We start from the raw sequence: 23,453 nt of genomic DNA on the forward strand, positions 1-23,453 counted from the left end.
CTGTTTTACCTACCTTGAACCCTCAGTGCAGAATAAAAAAGCCAAACAGCCTGACTTTGTGAAACCCCCTCACTGTTGCCTGGATGGGTCAAAGTTTCCCCAGAGAGTAGGTTTTAAGACAAACCTTGTGGCTGCGGAAGTGTCTCACTGTTGGTGTCCTGGACAAGTGGGAACTGTGAGGTCTCAGTCCAAGAAGGTAAAAGGACAAATCAGTTCAGCCTCTTCCTCTGCTCTTACCTAATCACAGGGCAGAGAGCCTCCCATTTCCTGCTTACCCTGAACACAACACACTCCCTAACCAGATGTGTGTTTTACTGCACATTCCAACAAAAAGCAGTGTGATGCTCCACAGGGCCGCAGGTCTGTCTGTGATATATGGATATTTATTTGTTTTGTATTGTACAAAAAGAGTTTATTTTCATTAAAATTGCTGAAGGAATTGTGATTGAAATGGGAGTTTATGCTGTGTTTTCATTACCCCTCATGGCACAACACATTCAGTTGTTCAAATGAATTTATGTAGCCTATATTTAAAGACAAATCTCATTTTAAAGACACCTGAATGTGGGCTACATCAAAATAAAAAATAAATAAAAATCATGAACACATAGTCCAAAAAGAATTTAGAATACATTTTAGATTAAAAGCTATATATATTGTACATACACAAGGAATAAAAAAAATAACGTAAATATTTTTGCATTCATCAATTTTAAGGTCATTGAAAACAATAATTCACCAATGAGTACTATTGCACAAATACCCCCACACCACGCCCAACCATCACGAGGTTACCAAACTGAATGTAAGTACATCAACCGGAGACGGGGACAACCCTCCATTCCGACACACCTCCACTTCGAAACACCACTGTTCCGAAATACCCCCCCCCCCCCCCCCCCCCCCGCAGCTGTCCAATGTCCAAGGTGCTGAACCGCGTGACGTTGTTTACATTCTGCTTTGTGGCTTGTCTGTGAAACGTGCGCTGCTCAGGGACTAGGCAGATCTGTCCCACTTGCTTTCTCCCAGACTCCATTGTTGGAGATCTCCCACAGTAATAGAAATAAGGGCCTTTCACACCGAACGCGGCAGGCGGCGGAAGGCGGCAGCAAACCCATTCATTGTGTACGTGCTACCGCGGCGCACGGGCGAATGGCTCTGCGCCGAGCTGAGCGGCACGCAAGGTGGGCGCGTGCCGCGGCGGCGCGCTGCGCCCGAATTAAAAAATTTTTAATCCGGGCGCAGCGCGCTGTGACGACATCTCGGCGCGTCCAATAGGAGAGGATGTAGTGGAGTCTGAAACAAAATCAGCCGCTTGCAGAGTGAAAACAAACGGCCAGACGTTCAGTTAAAGTGACGGATGCATGAAGTGAGTTGTCCTCCTCCTGAGGATCAGACCAACTCTCTCTAACAGGCTGTTAAACTGCTCCCTGCTCAGCCTGACGCTAAAGTTCACCTGGAAGCGGTCGTTTTGTAGCTCCTGGCGAACATATCTTTGTATATACCCCCCCAAATCCTGTCTTGTTTGTTCGGTCGCTTAGCAACCTGCGCCATATGTGTGAGCGCTGCCGCCCTGCTCTGCGCCTGTCTGCGCTGTACCTGGCGGTGGGCGCAGCGCATACCGCGCTCGGTGTGAAAGGCCCTATACACTTGCCCCCCCTGCTCCGCTCGAGCGCAGCTGAAGCTGGCTTGAGCTCACAGGGGCGCGAGGCTGCTGCAGCCGCCGCTCGTGCTGACAGCTGACAGGGAGATGCTTTGGTTGGGTTTAGGCAATGAAGAAAGGAGTTGGTTAAGTTTAGTAAAAAGACCAGGTAGAGGCTAGACAGGCCAGAAGCATAATGAACATTATATGTCATTAATATGAAGTATTTGCTTGTTTTGCAGTTAAAGCAGAAGTAAGTGATATATTTGTGTTAATATAAGTCTTAAATAGTTATATCTTCCAACAGCAATCACTTACATAGAGTGTTTGGACCGAAACACGGGTCTGTCAGTCCCTCTGCTCTGCTCTGAGCCGAGGAGAAAACATGTATCGTATCCTACAGTTTTTAGCCAATGAGGAGAGAGAACGGCATGCATTGCAGCCAGAGCGATAGATATAACTGTTATATCTATCGCTCTGATTGCAGCCAAGGGACGCCGTGAATGTGGTGACGTAGGGACGAGGACTGTTATGGTGCATTCAAGGAAACTCGTATTTTTCCGACCGTGAAGTGGTACCAGTTCGATCTGGTACGAGTTCACCGGTCGGAAGTTAGAGTGGCCGTTATAGTGACTTTCACCGGTAAAACAGGTCGGAAAAACACGAGTGGGTTGCCTGGAACGCTACAAAGTCGTAAGTTGTGACTTGAAGCTGTAATTTACGATTTCAAAAGCCTGCCTGGAACAAAAGAATGCAGGAAATATACGCATAATATAAGAGCATTGCATGAGTGCATATATGCATAAACCAGTTGGAGCTAGTTTCCAGTCAGTAGGTACAGTCTTCATTAGCCTAATTACAGACAGATAACAAGAACTATTAGAAGCAGGAGCAGGATGTTTGCAGGTAAGTAAAAATGGATGCTTTAAAGACGTGAAGATCAGGTGGAGCTTTACATTTAAAAGCAGTCTGCCAGTTTTTCAATGATTATTATTTTTGTTCTGAACAAAACAAATGGATATGAATTGGACTACACTGACAACAGCTTCTAAATATTTCTGTCCGCAGTTGAGAGTGTTTGTGGCCCATGCCATGTGGACAAAAAAATAATTCCTCTCAAAGAGAAAGATGAAGTGGAAGTGGTTTTCTGGCATGATCATCATCATCATCATCATCATCATCATCATCATCATCATCATCATCATCATCATCATCATCCTGTCCTTTCCTGTAAATGTTTATAGTATGTTTGGGATCAGCTCCAGTGAACATAGCTAACAGTAAGTTACCAGCTAACTAGCTAGGTTATATTAGAACATCTCTGGTTTTACTGACCAACTGAGTGTTAGCTAAAGAAATAGCTGGCAGATTACCTGACTGGTTTATTAGATCTCTTGCCTGACTGGTTGTTGACCGACTCACTGAAGTGTATTGACCAACTGATTGTGTGTCTTGTTTATTTATTGTTTGGCTCTCTCCACCTTTGAGTCCAGGCTTAAAATCTTCCTCTGTGACAGAGCTTTTAGTCAGGGCTGGCTCATTTAGCCCTGAACCATTTTATAGCCTCCTCTCCTCTCCTCTGCTCTCCTCTCCTCATGTTGTCTTGTCATTATACAGTATGTTGTACTCTGTAGTTCGGCCTTGGTGCCTTGCATTCTCTCTGTGTTTTCCAATGATTTTTCAGACTCGAGAGCTCCATCCGTCTGCACCAGCCGCTGCCTGCATCACCTCCTTTCTTCTGCCCCTATAACCCAGCCTGCTCACCAGAAGCTGCCTACATCAGCTCCTCTTTACTGTAATATCCGATTTATTCCACATTCCATGTTGTAAACAGTTTCTCTCGGTTTTTCCCATGTTCAGGGTTTTCTTTGAAGTTTTTCCTCAGTCAATGTGAGGGCAGAGGAAAGGATGTTGTCATGATGCTGTGTAAAGTCCTTTGACACAAACTGTTAACTTACCTTGCCTCGCCGAGTCGCCTTGGCTATCTGGCATTAAATACTAGTTTGCTGGCTGCATTGTTAATTGGCTGACTGGGTGTAGCCTATGTGACTGGTTCACCTGTTTCAAATATTTTTATTGATTTTCAAAAACAGAGGTCAAATATAGGGCATACATAGTTCAATATTTAAAACATGACCCCCTCAGAAAAATAAATAAATAAAAAATATATAAACCCCACAATACCCCGAACAACCATCCCCCCCCTCACCACCCCTCAGCCAGTCCGACCCCAAGCGCTAAAGGACCGTTCCAAAATGTCAGGAGGCCCGCTCCTTTTCCAGGAAGGAAAGCAGTGTGACTGGTTCACCTGCTGGTTTGTTGACTGGTGTGTCACCTCTGTGCAATGACTGTTACCTGGTGTGTGATTTACACAAACACACAGAGACATAACACAGGAGCACTCGCAGAGCTGATTAGCTTTAACTCACAGAGAAAGCCTCGGGCAGATGAGCTGGTGATGTCATGCTGTGCTCTGATTGGCTGGTTCTGACTCCCCCCCCCTTCCCCTCTCTCCTCCCTGCCTTCTTCTCTCTGTCAGTCCTCGTTTATGCCATCTCTATTCAACACCACCCATCTCTCCTCCTCTCCCTTCCTCCCTCCTTCTCTCTCTCTCTCCCTCTCCTTTCTACTCAGCTCTTTCCAGGGTGGTGGTAGTGATGCTGCTGATGCTGATGATGTGACACTGAGGCCAGCCAATGATCAAGCAGGGATGGAGTAGAGTGGGTGTGTCCAGAGGCTGAGCTTGCAGCTGATCGATGCTAAGAAGACCGAGGAGGAAGAAGGGGAAGAGGGGGAGGTAGAGGAGGGTGGGAGAGGCCTTGTCCGAGCGAAGGAGTGCCGACACTGGGTTAATAAGGGGGAAGAAAAGGAGGAGGAAGGGGGAAGAGGAGGTGGGAGGGAAGAAGCTGTCGCCTGTCAGAGGGGGGATCAACCTGAACTGTCATGGACAAATATCGACCAAAGAGGCCGACCACCCTGGCTCTGTTCCCACAGCTGCCACCAGCCGGCACCCAGGTAGGAGGACACCAGCTGCTGTGTGTGTATGTGTGTGAGAATATGGGTGGATGCTCTGTTCAGAATGAGGCATCAAGCTGAATAAATGGGTTACTCTGTATGTGTGTGTATGTGCATGTGTGTGTGTGTGTGTGTGTGTGTGTTTACTGGGAGGATCCTGCCCTCAGAATGAGACAGCACTGGGTGTGTGTGTTTGTGTGTGCTGTTAGGTGTGGGTGTGTGTGTGTGCTGGCAGTGGGTCATCTCTGAAAATGGTTCAGCTGTATGTTGCGGTAAACACAGTACACAGGCTCCTATTTTCTGTTGTGGTGATTGTATTTCTGGCTAATATCTATATTTAGAACATCAATATTCATAATTCAATCATGTGGCTGGCTTGTTTTTCTCCAGCACACCCAGTGCCGACGAGCAGCTGGGGGCTCAGTGACTTGCTCAAGGACGCTGTGGTTATTGAGACCCTGATATATAGTGATGTTGAAACAGGAGCCTTCAAGCTGTTCTGTCATCTCTCAAAATATGTATATTTAAGATCAGCAGTAGGAAGAGAAGAAGAGGGTTTAATATGAGGCTGAATCTACAGATGAAATGATATAGGAACAGGGCCTGACGGTGGTGAATGTAGTGAACCCTGGCTCAGTCTGTAAGCCGACAGTAAGCAGTGTTCCCTAGAGGGAGCTCACACTAACACCAGATGAGTTTAGTAGCATCCTGTTTACGGTGACGGTACAATTCAGAGCAGCGGTTTCACACTCACCTGGGTTTCCCCCCTGAACCAGCATCAAACCCCTGAGACATCCCGTGATGGGATCGCTGCAGCTGCGGCAGACGATCAGATCAGATCGGATCGATGGTCAGATTTTCATCACTTGATGTTTTTATCAGACTTTCACCGACTTAGCAGGGACAAACACAGCCGATATCATCTGCCTGGAGATGAGGTGAAGGGGAGAGGATGTAGCGTGAAAAGTGGGTCAAATGTACCGTATTTAGAATAAGAGGCGCAGCCCACTGACTGAGTGACTCACTGGCTTATTTATCATTAGTGAATTTCACAAAGAAGTTGAGATATTTAAGCCATTAGAAAATGATTCTCTCAAAATACAGCTGAGATAAATGGCCACGTTTCTGTCAGTGATAAAAGGTTGGACAAGACCTTTGGTAACTGTAGAGGGCAAAGATGTTGTCCTTTCTCTCTTCCACTTGCTTCTTTCAGTGTATCATTATTACAATCACTAGTTTTAATTAACCTCACAAGTGTTGCATCTTGACACAGGTTTCTAGAAAACATAGCTGGAGCCAATCAACTAACATCAATTTAAGATCACTTTCAAACTCTGCAATCTGTATTTGTGTACTGAATTTCCAGTTTGAACTAATCTGTTTCTAAAGAGCCTGTTCAGAGCTTCCTGTTCAATGTCTTAATCTGAGGGTGTGTTTCTTCAGCCTTTCTGAAGGTTAAAATGAGGTTTATTATTATTAAATTCTGAGATGCAGAGGAACGCCTGTTGATTTCACCTACAGTTCCCAACTTCTCACACTGGAAGATTATATAATATCATGTAAAACAAATGTGCTGTTGAATGTTACATCCATATCTGAACCAGCTGTGGTTACTCAACCTATTAAGCTTGTATTAATGTGGAAAATGATATTAGACATGTCAATAGAGCACATCTACATCTATAAAGTCTTAGAGGTATAAATATCACAACATCATTGATCATCGTTGATCAGTCAACAATCCACTGTAAACTGATGTGCTGACAGGCAGATGACAGAGCTTCAATCCTTCAATAAAGTGCATGCTGTTAATTCCTGCTGTTTAATACACAGCAGCACTGTAGAGAGGTGGTGTCAGTGGATTAACAGATCAACTGTAGGTATTCAGCACACTGCTTCAAAGTGTCTCTCACGTGTGACACACTGAGTTATAGGCTACAGTACTAGCTACATAAACACATTATTTTTTTGTCCTGAAAAGAAGGAAGTAATTAATATAAATATATTCTGCATAGTCAAACCTATAGTCAAAATGCTATTGGAATCAGTTCATTGATAACCAGAGCAGTAAAGAGCGTATTCACTGTGATCATCTCATTGTGTGTTTCAGTCATTCAGTCAGCAGCGTGATTAGCTGCTGTTTCCTCTCCAACCTGTTTCACCAGCTGGAGTCTTGACAGGATCGGACTGATCACACTCACTACCACTTACCATGTCTGGCTGTGAGCCTTGACTCTCATTGACCCTCATTCTGTGCCTGTGTGTGCGTGTGGGGTTATAAACTTCTTAGCTGTAAATCAGCTAATTGTAATTTCTAAACTTAGCTGTGTGAGGGAGGCAACATCAGGTGATGTCTGTTCTAAACATACAGCAGACCATTATCATCACCTTGATTTTGTAATGAATCATGCTACAACATTTTTTCAAAAGATAATCACATTACAAAAGACAAACATTTTCCAAAAACATGACAACAATGGGACTACATTTGATCAAAAGTCATACTAGATTATTTATATTGCTACTTATTTACTGTAAATATATTTTATTGACAGCATTAAGGGAATTTTCTGGATTCTGTCAAAACTAGACCAAAGTATGAACTATATATCCAATCGTATCCCTATAAAGTATAATCAGTACATTTTCTTTAGGTTTGTTTGCTGTCATGTGGTCCAACTTTACACTATAAATAAAGATGGACACGCCCTCCAAGACATTAGCCATAGGTTTCTAATGAGCAGTTTTGAGCCTCAAATAATAATTGCACTGCACTGGATGCTAAGGTTAGCACTAGCAGATTAGCTCGGTTAGACCTGTTCTGTCCAGAGCCCCAGTAGAAGGATGCAGACATCTCGTGGTGCGAGACTGTAATGGATCCTGTGCTGTGGCAAAATGTCTCCACTGACAGAATAAAAATGATTCTTACTGAAGCAGAAAGAGCTTCTACGTTTCACAACAGACAAGCACAGTCAGCAAGAGACTGTGGTTGCTGTGAAGCTGTTTGTCTAATGGGTTAGGAAGAGAATGGCTGTTAATTCACCATATGTTCTCTGCTTCACCTCCACTCTGCAATTTCTTTCACCAATAAGAATGTGTTTTTGAAGGGAAAAATGAAACTAGCATTATGTTTCCTCCATCAGTCAGCCAGACTGCTGGAAATCTGCTCACAGTCTCTGCTCCCACAGTCACAATGTTGAACAATGTCCAGAGGTGAAGTTGACCTCGTGGCTTGTCAAATCGTATTACTTATAGATCTTTATTCTTGCTGGTATTTGAGTTACAGTGTGTTGTTATTATTATGTGTGAGATAGGCTATTTTGTTATAGTCACGGTGACTTTGATCACTAAAACATAATCACTTCAACCTTGAGTCTAAATGAATGTTTGTGCCAAACCTGCTCCCGGCCCTGACATAGTAGAACACCTGAACAAGTCGTTGGACCTGGTCAGGAACTTTAGCGCCACTTCTGAACACACTGGTATAGGAGTGGCAGGGTTTTCCAATATTTCAAAATCATCCCACATGATTTGATATATAGTCTGATCAAAACTAAAATGACTCTCAGTGCCCTCTATAGGTGTAAATAAGTGTGTTGGACACGTTTCTACAGTGCACGTAACATGTTGTCAGATAACCTTAAGTCTCCCATCAAACTGATTTTATATTGTCATACTGCTTCGGTTACAATGAAATAACAAAACCCACATTAAGCACTATTGAAACTTGCTGCTATTGTGCTTTTTATTTTTTGTAAATGTACTGCTTTACTGTGTTTTATATGAGTGTATGTAAAGTGATGAGGCCTGTCAAAGACAAATTTCTGCTACCCTTTGGGGCAGACAATACAGAATCTATCTATCTATCTATCTATCTATCTATCTATCTATCTATCTATCTATCTATCTATCTATCTATCTATCTATCTATCTATCTATCTATCTATCTATCTATCTATCATCTATCTATCTATCTATCTATCTATCTATCTATCTATCTATCTATCTATCTAACACTGCAGTCCTGTCTGATGCAGTGTGTTCATGAATTCTAGCTGCATAAATATGAAGCAACGGACAGCAGGCAGCTAGCTTAGCTTAGCATAAAAACTAGAAACAGGGAAACATCTGGGTCTCTCTTTAATGTGAACAAATTAACTTGTTATACCTACTTTATTTAATTGGCGTTGCAGTACAAGGATTATGTTATGTTACAGTTTTTCTCAGTCGCTTTGGTGCTATTCTCACATCACTCTTAACATTTGCACAACAGTTAGTGCATTTCTCAGAACAATTATCACAAACTGCAAAACCTAGTGGATAACCTGCAAAAGCGAGTCACTTGCTCAAAATGGATTGTTTATCCCTCAAAAGCAAGTACTTATGTCAGTGAAACTGTCAGTGTCGTCAAAATGAGAAGTCCTGACACCATCGTTTATGAACAAGATAGTCAAATGGCTTTGTCATGTTTTCATTAGGACACTTTATTCTCTAAGTGTTTTCCAATGCAAAAAGTGATGATACTACCTGAAAATGCTCCAGACAGCACTATACACTACTTGTACAGCCATGTGAAAACTACAGTAAAGTTACACATTACTGTATTTAGTGGAGATACTGAATATGTATGTTTCACATTTCTACTGCATATGCTCTTTGCAATTCTGATTTGTTCACAGCATTGTGCAAAGGACAAATACACTACAGTCATCTACAACAAACATAAGAAACACTCTTTGGGTACAACTTTACGTAAACTATGTTGCAGTACATATACAGAGTACTGTAAATCATTCCTGCACATCCAGACGTTCCAGTCACATTTTCATCTACATCACACTGTCAATTGTAGCGATTGAAACAGATTCAATATTCCCAAAGATACAGTAATGTCATCCTTACATTGTGTCTCTTTCAACCTTATGCCATTGTTTGTAATGGGCTCAGTCTCTTCCACCTCTGTGAGGTTGTCTTGTAATCCTATGTGATGCAGAGTAAAATTACAGTAATGTACAGTACATGTACTGCATCAACCATTATTACTGTGGTGTACAATACTGTAAAAGAGCTTCCTACTTGTAAAATGCTGTAGTACAGTACCGTACTGTAAAGATGGGAAATCTTTACTGTGGTTGCTGTAATACATTACAATACAGTAAATCTGTTCTCTAGTGAAGCTGTAAGTCTAAATGTAAATGTAAAAAAGTTCTTGTCCCACTGTATCTTACAGTAATGCCTGACACAATGACAGCAGTGCAGATTGTTTAGTGCTGAATTACTGTCCAATACCATACATACCTGTTGTTCCTTACTGTAAATGTTTGAATAATTGAATTCACAGCTTCTCCCAACATTTAAAACTAGTTTGACAGATTTTGAAAACTAGTTCAAGAATTTTGTATGTAATGACTCAAGCAATGAAATGAGGACTATTAGTTTTATAGGGAAAGACTATTCAGCGTTCAAAAGTATAGTTCATTTTGACTGACATGACATAAACAAATGATAATGTTGTAATACAGCAGAGAATTGTATGAGAGCAACTGATGTCCAAAAGCATTTGCAATTTGTTCAGAGGAAGGAGAAACTGCTGCTATGATGTGGACAAATGACTACATGTTGTGGAGGTTGAACTAATAGTTATGAGAACTTTCATTCTGATCTGAGAATAGCACCAAAGCGACTGAGAAAAACTGTAAAGAAAATAATTCAGGAAGTCCCTTAAAGAATCAGAGATCCAGAGTGACTGCATGTTGATGTAAAATTGTTGTACCACAGAATTAATTTAGGAGGGAATATTTGTCAAGCTGCATATCAGCATTATATTGACTATTTTTGTTTGTCTATTTGCTCACACATATTATTGAACATGACTGACTCATCACTTCAAAAGAGGCACAGAGATGAATCTCCTCTTCCTCTCTGACACAGGCACAGTGGGAACTCACTGTGTGCCATGTTCACAATGGGAAGAGTAACTTTACCAAGATGCTGCTCTTTTCCCTTCACACGCTCTCAGCTTGTGACAGAATAACAGTTCATCCTGGGTGTCAGACAGGAAATGATGGACGATGCTGAGACACCATCTTTAATTGCTGATGAGAACTTTTAATGATAAAAGTGGCTCCATTAGGTTTTTGTCTGCACACAGAGATGCCTGTTTGTGTAAATGTCAGGAGTCAGACAGGAGGAAGAGACGAGTTGTGCTTCTCTCTCTCTCTCTCTCTCTCTCACACACACACACACACACACACACATTGAGTAGCCATGGTAACAGAGCATGGTGTGCGACGGTGAAAGCAGATGCATGAGGGGTGTCAGTGAGTGAGTCAGCTCTCTGCGTGGTTCCCATGACGTTGATGTGAGACCACCGCTCACTTCCTGGCGGATGCTCCTGCCTCTTCCTGGCAGTGATGATGTCATCAGAGAGGACGATAGAGAAAGTGTCTGGACTTGACTCAGCTCATTTCAGACACCCCATCTTTGATGACTTGGCAGGGCGGAGCATGAAATAGAGATTATAGGAGAAGAATAGAGAATATAGAATTAAGGCCTGAATGATGTTGTGTTTGAACCTGTAAACTCTTTATCTGCAACTCACCCTCTCCTGTTTTACAGTCTATGAACTATATACAATGAGTGGATGTTTCCACTTGGTTTCAGGAGCTGTTGCAATGAGGAGGAGACACCGAGCTCACTGAATTTCAATGTGTTCAATCCTTCAGTCATGAAATGTCAAATCTTTATGTCTACTATTTGCTTTCGAGTCTTTATGATCAGGGGGAATCTCAGTTACACAGACCATGTGTCCTGGATGAGCAGCAGAGTCCTGCTCCTCTGTGTTTATCAGTTTTAATCTATAATCCTCAGAGCAACACAGTGAGAGGATTTTATAGGTTATCAGTTAGATAATCCAATAACCTGTTGGTTTGTGCTCTTACACTGCTGTCCTGTCTGATTATCTCTGTACAGGACTCCATCAACAACAACTCACTGGGCAAGAAGGACAGCTGGAAGGACTCCCACTCCTCCTCCCCACACATTACAGGTAGGGGGATACTACATGATTCAAAACAACGAAACCTGTAGACTGTACGTAGTTCTCCTTGCCACTGTGCAATGTAGTCATATTTTGTAACCAGAGCCTGGATGGAGTCAGAAAAGGTCCCTGAACCTTATGGGCAGTTGACCTGTAACTGAGTGACCCAAACAACCATAATGGGAGGTTAAACCAGCTGACACTTTTTAACCACAGCTCCAGACTCCACAGTGACATCAGTTGGTAGCTACCCATTCAGCTATAATAACCAGTAATAATACATTTTTATTATTACTGTGAGTAGGAAGGCTGATGGAGATTCCCTATTGTAAATAATCATAATTTCATTGACTCATTGTCAGTTTGCATTTGCTAATGAATAAAGATGCTAAATAAACCAGTAACATAACAACCAGCATCACAGCATTGTACAAAGATATTTTAGAATATTATGTTCCATAGGTAAAACAGTGACATCTGTTTAGGACTAATTAGAAGCAGTTATGATAAGATACTGTGTTGTGTAAAGCTTGGAGCTGTGGCAGTAAATGCTGGAGAAAGCTGCAGTAACATGGGGCATCTGAGGATGAAACTTGATACTTGATACAACAAGGCTGATGCAGGAGCTGAATGACCTCCCCCACTGGAGATCGGCCTCTGTATCCCAGCAGCCACCTGTGTCTGTGTGTTTATGGGGGAATCAGCTTCCTCACTTATGTCAGGCAGAAGCACCAGGGATTGGACTCTTTTTTGTAAAATACAGTTTTACTTTTGTAAAATCTGATGTGATTAGCCTATATGAATTATATTTAGTATTAAGAAATTAGAAAATAAAAACTAAATGTGACTTATAACAGCATTGGGCCAGTATTTTCATGAGAACTTCAACTCAATATTTAATTACAAATCCCATTGAGTCCACAGCATTAACCAAATCCAACAGCATTTTTCATTGATATAGCTAATCCTGCGTTGTATGTAACCACAGTGATGTTTGTACACTATTTGATATATTTATTGATTACCGTATGTCAATGAATCTGTGCCATCACAAACTATACTGGAAACCCAATTAAAGTGACTTGAATCAGAAGCAGAATGATGCAGCTAGTTTGTTTAGCTTGTGTTATTGTGGTAACTTGTGTCATAGTAGCTTGTGTCATTGTGCTTTTGTTATGGTGTTAGCTTGTGTTATTTTAGTTGTTCATCATCTATTTAGTCTGAGACTAAGTTCATAATGTCTTAAGTGGATCTGGAGTAGCTTTGTCTACGTTGCAGTTGAGTGAAAAGGTCTAATGACAAAACAATATTAACTGGAATTATAGGATTTTTTTTATTTAGAAAATAAAAGTCAAGACATGACTAAAGGAGCCATTTAACAGATTTATACATACGTATATGGTACTGAACAGGAGCAAGATAAATTCAAAATGTTGACATTTCTAGTACACCAGTGTTTTTCAGACTTGGTTAAAACATTAAACACATATTTTCAGTGGAAGTAAATGCGTCACAATGCAAGAGACAAAACAAATTCTGAGGAATAAAAGCAAAATGTTCTTGAATGATTAGAAATGAATGTTCCTGTCTGATCCAGTCTGAAGTGCTTATTGTGGGCTACTTTGTTAATCCCCCTGTATACATCTGGTTGCCTAATACTTAATCTGATACTTTTGTTTGTTTGCGTGTGTGCCTTAAGGGGATCTAACACCCACCGACGTCCAACCAAAAGCAGAGGACAAAGTCCGGCTCAGCTCGCACCGCCCAGCCCCTAGACCCCCTACAGCCAATGGAGCCCACAGCAGAGCCAATGCCCAGGCTCCTGCACTCGCAACTGAAACTCGCGCTCGACTGCGGGAGAGACAGGCGTCTGGGACCACTCAGTCCTCCAGCACCCCGAGGACTCAGCGGAGAGGAGGAGGAGGAGTTGGAGGGAGAGGGGGAGGAAGAGTAGCGACAGCGATGAAAGAGAGGAACCTGGGGGACATCAGGGGAAAGGATGGAGTGACAGCAGGGAAGGAGGAGAGAAGAGGAGGAAGACTGTGTGCGGAGTCCAAGGCGAGGGAGAAGGAGAGGAATGGACATCAGAGGCCAAAGGACACAAATGGACCTAAAGGCCGGGGGGCTGATGGGAAAGCAAAAGTAGGAGCTAAAGTGGGAAACAGAGGAGGAGGGGTCAAGCCAAACGCCGTACTGTCAAACCAGGAAGTTCTTCTGACGGCTATGGTGGTTCCACGAACACCGGTGGCACCGGTAGCAAAAAGCCAGGACAAGGCCCAAGACCAAGGTAATGAAACCGGAAACTTTATTATTTTCTATCTTCTATTACTGCCATGTCATGTTGTAAGTACAGTAGGAAAGCTGTATTTGTCTCTTTGTACAGAGGTATACTCTTGGTTTTTGCTTTCACCAACTTCTGAGAAAATATCTGGCTTATGCCAGATATTTGTTGTTTTGTTACTGTCTCATTTATGGTTGTCTAGTATCACTGTTTTTTTTTTTTAGTGTCTCTGTCCTTACATAACTTGTTGTATGTCACTGTACGTCAAACTAACTGTCATTCTGTGGTATGTCATTGCATTATGTTGGCTTATTGTCTTTATTCTTTCTTCTTTTGTGTCACTGTTGTTGTATGTGCTTTTATTGTCTATATTTTAATGTTATAGTCCCCTTCTCCCTTCCCCTTAGGAGGTCTTTCACCTCCTACCAGGCCATTGCCTTAATAAGAATGTATTCTTAGCAATTCTTGCCTGGTAAAATAAAGGTTTACATGCTGAATGCTCCACTGTCTTTGCATTAAATCCAGTTATTTAACAGACCCTATTCTCCAATGCCACTTATCCAACCCCACTTATAAGTGCCATAGGGACCTTAATGTAAATCTTAAGAGCTACATCGAGATTATAAAGGGATTGAACCAAAAGTGCAGAGTAAGAGCTGAAAATGTTAGGGTTTTAGGAGAGGAGGTGCTCTCTGAGGAGATGAGGCTCTTGAGGACAGAGAGGGACGTCCCTGCTCAGAGAGGATCCATTCATTTGTTCCACCATCACAGAACCACAGATAAGAATAGTCTGAAGTGAGACTGTGCTGTGCACAGGCCTGCAGGGACAGACCACAAGGTCAAGGTCACACTTACTTGCCACATATTCTACATTGCTGCCCAGACTTTCATTAGTTCATAATTATACAATCATATGTAATGTTTCAGTTCTACATAGAGCAATACATAGAGTACTGTAAAAAAAAAAATACTGTGAAAAACATTGCTCAAGGTGAAAAATATAGACATGTTCAATATTATGGAATATCATCCAAGGCCTTCCTTAGGAGGGAAGTGTTGGAGAAAAGACTTGAGTGAAGAAGCAGAAAATTGGTAAAGATGAAGCTTCCTGTAGTCTCTGTAGTGTAGTGAAAACTAAATCTGAATGTAATCTGTTGTTCAGAGAAAAAGAAAACATAAACACATGGTTCAGCTCTGAGCCTCTGCTCCCTGTAGCTGTAAAATAATTTGAGGCGGGAGGAAGTGGAGTGGAGTAAATTCTGTGTTGTGCTCTAAATGACTTTAACCACATCTATTTATTTAGTGCTGCATGTGGAGAAGTGGTTTATGAACACATTTGTCTACCCACTGACTGTCCATGTGTGTTTATAGGGCAAAGCCATGACAGGACCCAGGACAACCCCCCTGCTCTGTCCCGGTCCAGCAGTGAGGGGGGGTCAAATAGGATGTCCTTGAGCTCAGACACAGAGGGGCCCCCACCAGGCCCTCTGCATCCCTCTGCATCCCTCCGAACCAACCCTGACATCAGTGAAGAGGAGGGGGAGGGAGACCCCACCCCTTGCGTGAATGTTCAGAATGGTCCGACCCACTCCTTCACAGCTGATGGGAAAACAGAGATGGACTGTGCAAAGTCGGAGGTGGACTGTACCAAGTTAAAGGTGGATGCCGGGCGGGGCACAGGTGACAGTAACAGTGAGGTGAACGGCAGCAGCTCTGTCACTCAGGGAGATAGTGTGACTGCTTGGACTGAACCACAGAGTGAAGCTGCAGCAGGGTTGAACTATGACTCTGTTAAATACACTCTGGTGGTGGATGAACACGCTCAGTTGGAGCTGGTCAGCCTCAAGAACTGTTTCCAAGGTTTTAGTGAGCACAATGATGACAGCGATGGAGAGACAGTGTATCAGTCAGCCAATGAGGAGGAAGACCCAGAGTACGAGGAGGAGAGAAAGAAGAAGGAGGAAGCAAGGAAGCAAGGTAACGTTAAAGATTCATTATGGACTTTCCTGAAAATGTCTGTCACAGCAGTGGCTTCAGGTTTTAAAGCAAGATACAGATCAAGTTGTTTCCTAGGGTTAGGTTTAGAGGCTGCTAGTAGTGGGGCTCAAAATGTGCTCATTAAATGTCCAATAAGAAGCAGGAGAAACAGGCTTATAATAAGAAGCAAACAGCTGTTTTATTCTTATACTCAGCAGTGGGAGTGTCCATCGAAAATGAATAAAAATGGAAGGTAAACCTCACTGTCTCATGATAGGACTCCCATGATTATGAAATGAAGGCAATGCTCCCATTGCAACAAAATAAACGTACAAAATTTCATCTAAAAAGGGTAACATGTCTTAACTTTTAGTTAATAATAATAATTTGAATAATAAATATTGATGGCATTATATTCATTAGCAAAAAAAATTGTAGCTGTATTTAGAAACTGTGGTGTATGAGCCCACTCAACTTTAACAGAACTGTGAGGTGGTCACTGCTACTGACCCACTCTTCATGTCATGTGAATCATTCAAATATTGTGTATCAAGTATAATATTTCATAAATTTCACAACAAATAGTTTGGATAAATTGTAGTAAATATCCTTTAATACAAGTGAAGTGAAGTGAACTTTATACACCCAATAAAAACACTATAGGGCCTACCTAAAATGTTGTTTTGAAAGGAGTAAAAGGAGCAAAGAGAGAGAGGACATTTTACATTGCTTAAAAAACAGCTTCATAAATGTTCATCAGATCTGCAGTCAGATGCACATGCAGCATCCCTGGTTTTCAGCACACTCACATACAGTACAACCAGTGTTGTGCTAGTTACTGAAAAATAGTAACTAGTTACAGTTACTAGTTACTTCATAAAAAAGTAACTCAGTTAGTAACTCAGTTACTTAAACCAAAAAGTAATGCGTTACTGAGAAAGTAACTTTTTCGTTACTTTAAAAGGTTTTTTTTCCCAATGCTCCCATTAAATAAAGGTTGATTGAATTCCCCTCTAGCCTCATTTCAGTTCTGTAGCCTACTGATGCTGATGAAGAAACACGTGTTTTTATCTTCTTTTTACAGTCTATGGTTTTTATCTGTAAAATTTTACCATCATCATCATGCTGCATTGCTGCATGATGTCAGCAGTTACGTTTAAGACTGTTTTCAGTGACGGAAGTAAATTCACTCCAGCGGTATTTTTTTATCGATCGATCAGCTGTGTTTACCCAGAGCGATCAGCTGTGTTTACCGTTTCAGGCGTCATAATTCGAGTCCGTCTGTCGGACTCTACCCGCTGCTGCTCGGGTGGAGTGGGTGCTGGTGTGTGCGCGCTGTGACTCAAGCTGTGTCCCAGTTCAGGGGCTGCAGCCTGAACTGAGACACAGCTTCGGTCTCGGATGCTGCGTTAGCAAAGTTACCTTAGCTCGCCGTCATGCCCTGCTCAGAGAATCGCTCTGACCTGCCCAGTCCTCTTCATGTAGTGTGTTTGATTACGTGTGGGACGCTAGAGGGCGGCCACCAACTAGTGCTTAGTGTCTGTGCTCTGTCTTTCTTTCAATTCAATGACTTGCTGAAATGTTATAGGAATTGTGTGTGCCGCTGTAAAACCTCACCCAAAGGAACGGAAAGGAACGGAGTAACGCAGCGTTTGGTAACGGGAACGGAGTTACTGATTTTAAAAAAACAACGCGTTACGTTATTAGTTACTGAAAAAAGTAACGGCGTTACGTAACGGCGTTACTAATAACGCGTTACTACCCAACACTGAGTACAACACCAAACACACTCTGTGTCACTGTTATTTCATCACACACGTTCAGATGACTTTATGAGATGGATGTCAGAACTCAGGTTCAAGTGATGAAGAGTTTAGTGGTTTGTATGCAGAGCTGTGTGTCATCAACAGAAACAGACATCTCTGTCATATTACTGTAACCAATTAGAGCATAACAAGAGAAACAGAATGGAGCCTTATACAGTAGGACACCACCGCGCAAGACTCAAACCACTTCTTTGCCGCTCTGCTGTCAGTTTAATCTTCTTTTTGTTTTATTCTCCATGCAGGTAGGAAAGACGAGGAAAACAGACGAAAGGAGGAGGAGGAGAAGAAGAAGAAGAGATGGGAAGAGGATGTGAAGAGAAGGAGGGAGGAGGACATGAAGAGGAGGAGGGAAGTTGTAGCAAGGATCTGTAAACAGTCCAAGGTCACGTCAGCCACCACTTCAGAGGAGGAGGAGTCTCAGGGAGGAAGAGCTGGAGCTCCAAGGAGCAGGAAGTTCCTCAACCTGTTCTCCAACAGCAGCAGCAGCAGCAGCAGCAGCAGCAACTACAGCACCACAGGTCTGTATTATCAAATCAGAAGTGATTCTGTTATGTATTTAGGTGTGTAACACATGCTATCCTGCAGCTTTACAGTACAGTAGCAAATAGAGTTGACTAAGTTGAATGTTTGAACATTTCTGTGGCTAATTTAGGGTCTTATTAATAAATAAATAAATGAATAAACCACATTCAGATATCAGGCTTTTGTAAGAAAATAATTTCCATCTGTGGATCAGTTAAGTACATTCTGATTCTGATACTGTATACGAGCAGCATCATTGCAGTTTTTTTCTTTGATATGTAGTAGAAGCACATTGTAGGTCATGGCAGTAAACTTGCAACAACCTTCTTCCTCATAGAGACAGTGATGATGTCTGAGCCACATTCTGGTGGAGTCTGGTGGTCAGACTCAATCACCAGTGTTTCTCTTGTCATGATAGTGGAACCTTTTAAAATACATGGGAGATCTGAGTAGTCTCAGTCTGAGTACAGACACTTAAATCACAATAACATATACCGTTTTCAATTATTCAGATGGCAACATTAATTCAATCATCAAATGTCAATTGCTTAATCGCATGCATCGGTGAGGTTTCCGGAATCTTAAGTTTCTAAACTCAACGTAGGGGGTCTTGAAGCTTCTTTTCAACGCAGAAAAAATATTTTGTTTGAGTGTGATTCAGATTGTGAGCAGTTGATTGTACCATCAATGCTGTGTCATACAGGTGCGGGCTTGTTCGGTGTGTTCTCCTGTGTTTTGGATGGAGTGGAGCGACAGCAGAGCCACAGAGCTGTCTACAGGTCAGCACTTGTCAACAGGCACAAACTCTATGTCCACGTGAGTAAATCAATCAGCACATCACTGACTGAATCTGTTTTGTTTTCTCTCTCTTGGCCTGGTTCTAGGTTTGTCCCTCGTCATGCAGACGAGCTTTACTTGGAGACGGACGACCCGGTGTTGATGCTGAACCAGTCTGAGGACCTGTGGTGTCAGGGCTACAACATGAGGAGTGGAGCTGCTGGTATTTTCCCTGCCTTCTATGCTGTCAAGGTGGCCAAAGACGTGAACCCAGGTACACTGCACAGAGCTGCTCTGTAAAAGCAGAGAATCTCCATCAACAACAACATTAATAATTCACGTTGTTTCCATCTCTCCGTCCTTCTCACAGTCCAGAAAGACGGCTGGACAGAGCAGTTCCTGGTGCGATTCCTGGGTTCAGTCCAGGTCCCTATCCACAAAGGCAACGATGTGCTGTGTGCTGCGATGCAGAAGGTACATGAACACAACTGGAGCATGACATCTAACAACAACCTACAACTGGTTATTACGTGAGAATTGTATTATTGTATTTCAAGGTAAACACTATTGTTCTTCTGTTCCGCCATTTTCTTTATACTTATTGTTGTTCAGTTCGGCCATTTTGTTTCAACTTATTATTCTTACAACCACCACTTTTTTGTCCATTAAAGGGATATTCCGGCGTAAGTTTAACCCATGGTCCAACGCACCGTAACACCGAGTTAGACCCCCCCCCCCTCGAGAGATTAAGTCTGCTAACCGCTAGCTAGCCTGGTTTCTATTGAAAAGAGACGAAAACAACTCACCCACTCTCCTCCAGTTATACGCTATGCAGCAACTTTCCATGTCCAGCATAGAGTCCAGGCACTGACAACACACGTCCGAGGCCGACAGCACACAGTCGCAGCACAGTCACCTGGTTTCAGCGGCCACCGACAGGCAATGACCACCAGACTGACCACTATGTTGTACAATTATTTTATAGAGGGTTTGAGCTTGGATAGCATTATTCTAAAGGACACTCATCAAAAATATTATTTTTTTTAGGCGAATATTAATTTTATTTAATTTTTTCTGTGTCATCTTCATTTACTCTTCATCAGTCACACATATACTGAAATTCACACATCTCAGCAATTTCTAATTTTTTTCCCTTTACTATGACACCAAAAGTATTCAAATAGACCTAGTGGTTGCAGAGATATACTCATTTTATTATGGATATGCACTTTTCGAGAAAAGGCCTAAAAAATAGGCTTGGTTTTTATCCTTAGTGTTATGTAAGTGCAGAGCTAAGCCTGTTGGAGCTGTGGTTATTGTGTTTCCTCAAAATCCTTCACTGGCTCCAAATCCTCCTTAAGACTGTTACAGCATCGAGCTACTTCAGCTCCACATGAAGTTTGTAATTTGACACGTTTTCTCCTTTGACCTCATGTTCTACATTTATACAAAACAAAACACATAAAACATTGGGCTGCATATTTGTGAATTAAATTCAAGTTGTTCCTGCTGCAAACTTCATGTTGGCTATTTATATATGTATATGTACATGTATATAGCTTACCTGTATAGGTTCCTGGTTGTAACCACGGAAACATGCCTCTTAACAATTTCTTTAAGTTTTGCCATTCAAGACAACTGAAAAAAGCCGAAGACTAGGAGTGCTGCGTGGAACTATGGGTTTCTTTTGTTAAGATGGTGCTCTTTGGTGAAGGGCTGGGTCTGTAGAAAAAAAGAGAAAATACCAAGGCCCTCATTTTGAATAGAAATATTTAAATGCCTTTATCAAGGGCCAAACATAGTAAAAAAAAAAAAAAAAAAGACGATTTGACGCGTAATGTAAAAACTGTTTTGATTTTCATCAAGACTGAACTAGAAGTGACCCCATCACCACAGACTTGTCTGACACGTCTCTGTACTGAATGGTGTCTGTGTGAACAGGTAGCCTGTAACAGGAGGTTAGCAGGTCCTCCCCCCTCGGCCTGTGTGTTGGAAGTCAGTGTGAAAGGAGTGAAGATCAACGTTGAGGACCAGTGTCACTCTGCTCACAGGGTATGTGCATTAATCTAACTACTCATCTACTCACCTCCCCTCCTTCCCTCACTCTTTCCTGTGATCAGGAAGCCTTTTTGTATTTGGATGTGTAGCGCTTCCCAGTGGGAATGAGCAGTAACTACAATACTCACTGGGAGTAATGATGTCATTCTGTCAATCGTGATCAATAGTCCAGGATTTATTCAGGTTGAGTGGCTTCACACATGTGGACAAACAATGGCGGCTGCAGCTCAGTAGGGGGTGCGTGTCCCACAGTCCACGTGTCGAAGTGTCCTCGGGCAAGATACTGAACACACAACTGTCCCTGATGTATAATTGGTGTGTGAATGAGTGTGAGTGGTTTGTTTGTTAGATCTGCACTCAATTCTGGGCCCTGTACACTCTTGATGTCAGTGGGCCCCTATCCATGCCAGTGCACGAAGCGCAGGGTCGTTTTCAAGGTAAATTTATACAAAGCTGCCGATTCGCGTTCCTGTCGGGAAAGTTTTTCAGCAAGCAATCTCTTTTCGATACCCCGATTAATGTTTTTTGGGCAGCATGAGGACAGTTAGCCTCCAGGTCATTCAATCTGGGCACACTGACGTTTCACTTTTCGCTGGCCGCTGTCTTTGGGCGGACTAAACCATTTTTCGCCTCCAAGAGGGGGCCCCCAGAATGTCCAATATGTCGGGAGGACTTTGACACAGAGTTCATTCTCTCAGTTGATGTTATCAATATATTTGAAATAAATTATGACACCAATTAATTGGAGGGCCCAATTCATTCAAAATAAAAACATCACACAAAAAAATAATAATTTCAAGATTTTCATGGGCCCTCTCCCTACTCGGGCCCTAGTCAGGTCCCCCTTTCCCCCCACTACCACGCCCATGGCTGCACTATAGTGACGCTGCATGAATGAGTGTGTGAATGAGCAAATGTAACTGTAGGGCAAATCTACTTGAAACATCAAACTTGTCTCTTCTCTCTTAGGGGGAGCAGTGTTTTCACTTTTTCCAGCTGAAGAACATCTCATTCTGTGGTTGTCATCCAAAACACAGCAAGTGAGTCCAACTCCATGAAGGATTATATGATCTAATCAGTTGTATTAGCACAGTATTAAGCTGTATTAATTTGTAAATTCTTTCCCAGTCTGTTTAATTTACATGACAATGGTGTAAATCTCACATTATCTGAGCTAAGCTTTTTCTGGGTGAACCTCTGGATGATGCTGATTCTTGTGTTGCAGGTATTTTGCTTTCATCACCAAACATCCTGACCAACAGCGTTTCGCTTGTCACGTGATGATGTCCGACACAACATTACATCCTCTCGCCGAATCTGTGGGGTGAGACTTATTCCGTTCTGTATTTGATCACATTTTATTTTTCATACATACAGTAAACCCTGGCTCTCCCTGGTGGTGTCCATGCACGTATTGTAGCTAAAACTGGGGTTGTTTCTTCAGTAGAAAACAGTTGACAGTGGTGGATCGTCCGGACTGAGAAAACATATTGGTGTTGAATCTTTGCTACCAAAACAACTTCCTTTCATATACACTCTATTTTGATAAAGATCTCATAAATACATGTGTTTCTATATGCAAACATTCTAAATAATTTTAATGTAAAATTCTCCAAACTGAAGAAAAATATCTCCGCACACTTAGATCTATGCAATCTCACTTTATTAAAAGCTAAGCTTTCGGTCTCAGACGACCTTCATTAGAGCATACCAATGTAAAATTCTCTGCATGAATACAGATGAGAGGTCGTATATGGATCTATGAAAACTTGATTTGCATAATAATAGTAAATTTCAAGTAAAGCTAAAAAAAAAAAAAAAACATTATTATGCTTCAAAAGTCAAATTCATAAACAAGTAAAGCTTCTTCTTCCTTCTGAACCATCTCACCCACACAGTTTCCAGAGGACAATAAACATTTCAGTACACGGCCGACCTTACATCATGATTTAGTTTGGTCTCTTGTTGAGCCTCATTCAGATCGCAGATTCTGGACAGATATGTACAGATGTATGTAACTCACTATAATTCATCTCTTTGCTGTCCCACAGGAGGGCCTTCCAGCAGTATTATAAGGAGCACATTGGCTACTCCTGTCCTACTGAAGACATCTTCATTGAATAACACTTCTCCTCCATCCTATGTACTGAACACTCACTCTGTGCATGTAAGCCTGGTCTTACGCCACAAACTGGACCACTGATACATCAGAGTACTTGCATGGTGGATTTTTTGTTTTCTTCAGTGATACAGAGAGCCTTCCTTTACTTTGGCCATGTCACTATATAAATACCTCTATGGATGGTTAGGATCACA

General features: G+C 42.1%; 1 protein-coding gene across 1 annotated transcript; it reads left to right on the forward strand.

Moving 5' to 3' along the window:
- Positions 1 to 4,524: 4,524 nt before the first annotated feature.
- LOC310987081 (C-Jun-amino-terminal kinase-interacting protein 1-like) lies at positions 4,525 to 23,453 on the forward strand. The gene is made up of 12 exons (XM_083973249.1): positions 4,525 to 4,657; positions 11,630 to 11,705; positions 13,396 to 13,983; positions 15,349 to 15,954; positions 18,023 to 18,298; positions 19,006 to 19,081; positions 19,187 to 19,353; positions 19,450 to 19,553; positions 21,021 to 21,131; positions 22,107 to 22,177; positions 22,363 to 22,461; positions 23,189 to 23,453. The coding sequence occupies exons 1-12, from the start codon at positions 4,586 to 4,588 to the stop codon at positions 23,259 to 23,261; spliced, it is 2,319 nt and encodes a 772-aa protein (XP_083829375.1). The 5' UTR covers positions 4,525 to 4,585; the 3' UTR covers positions 23,262 to 23,453.

This window comes from Trachurus trachurus, assembly GCF_905171665.1.
Source record: "Trachurus trachurus genome assembly, chromosome: 6".
Taxonomy (NCBI): domain Eukaryota; kingdom Metazoa; phylum Chordata; class Actinopteri; order Carangiformes; family Carangidae; genus Trachurus; species Trachurus trachurus.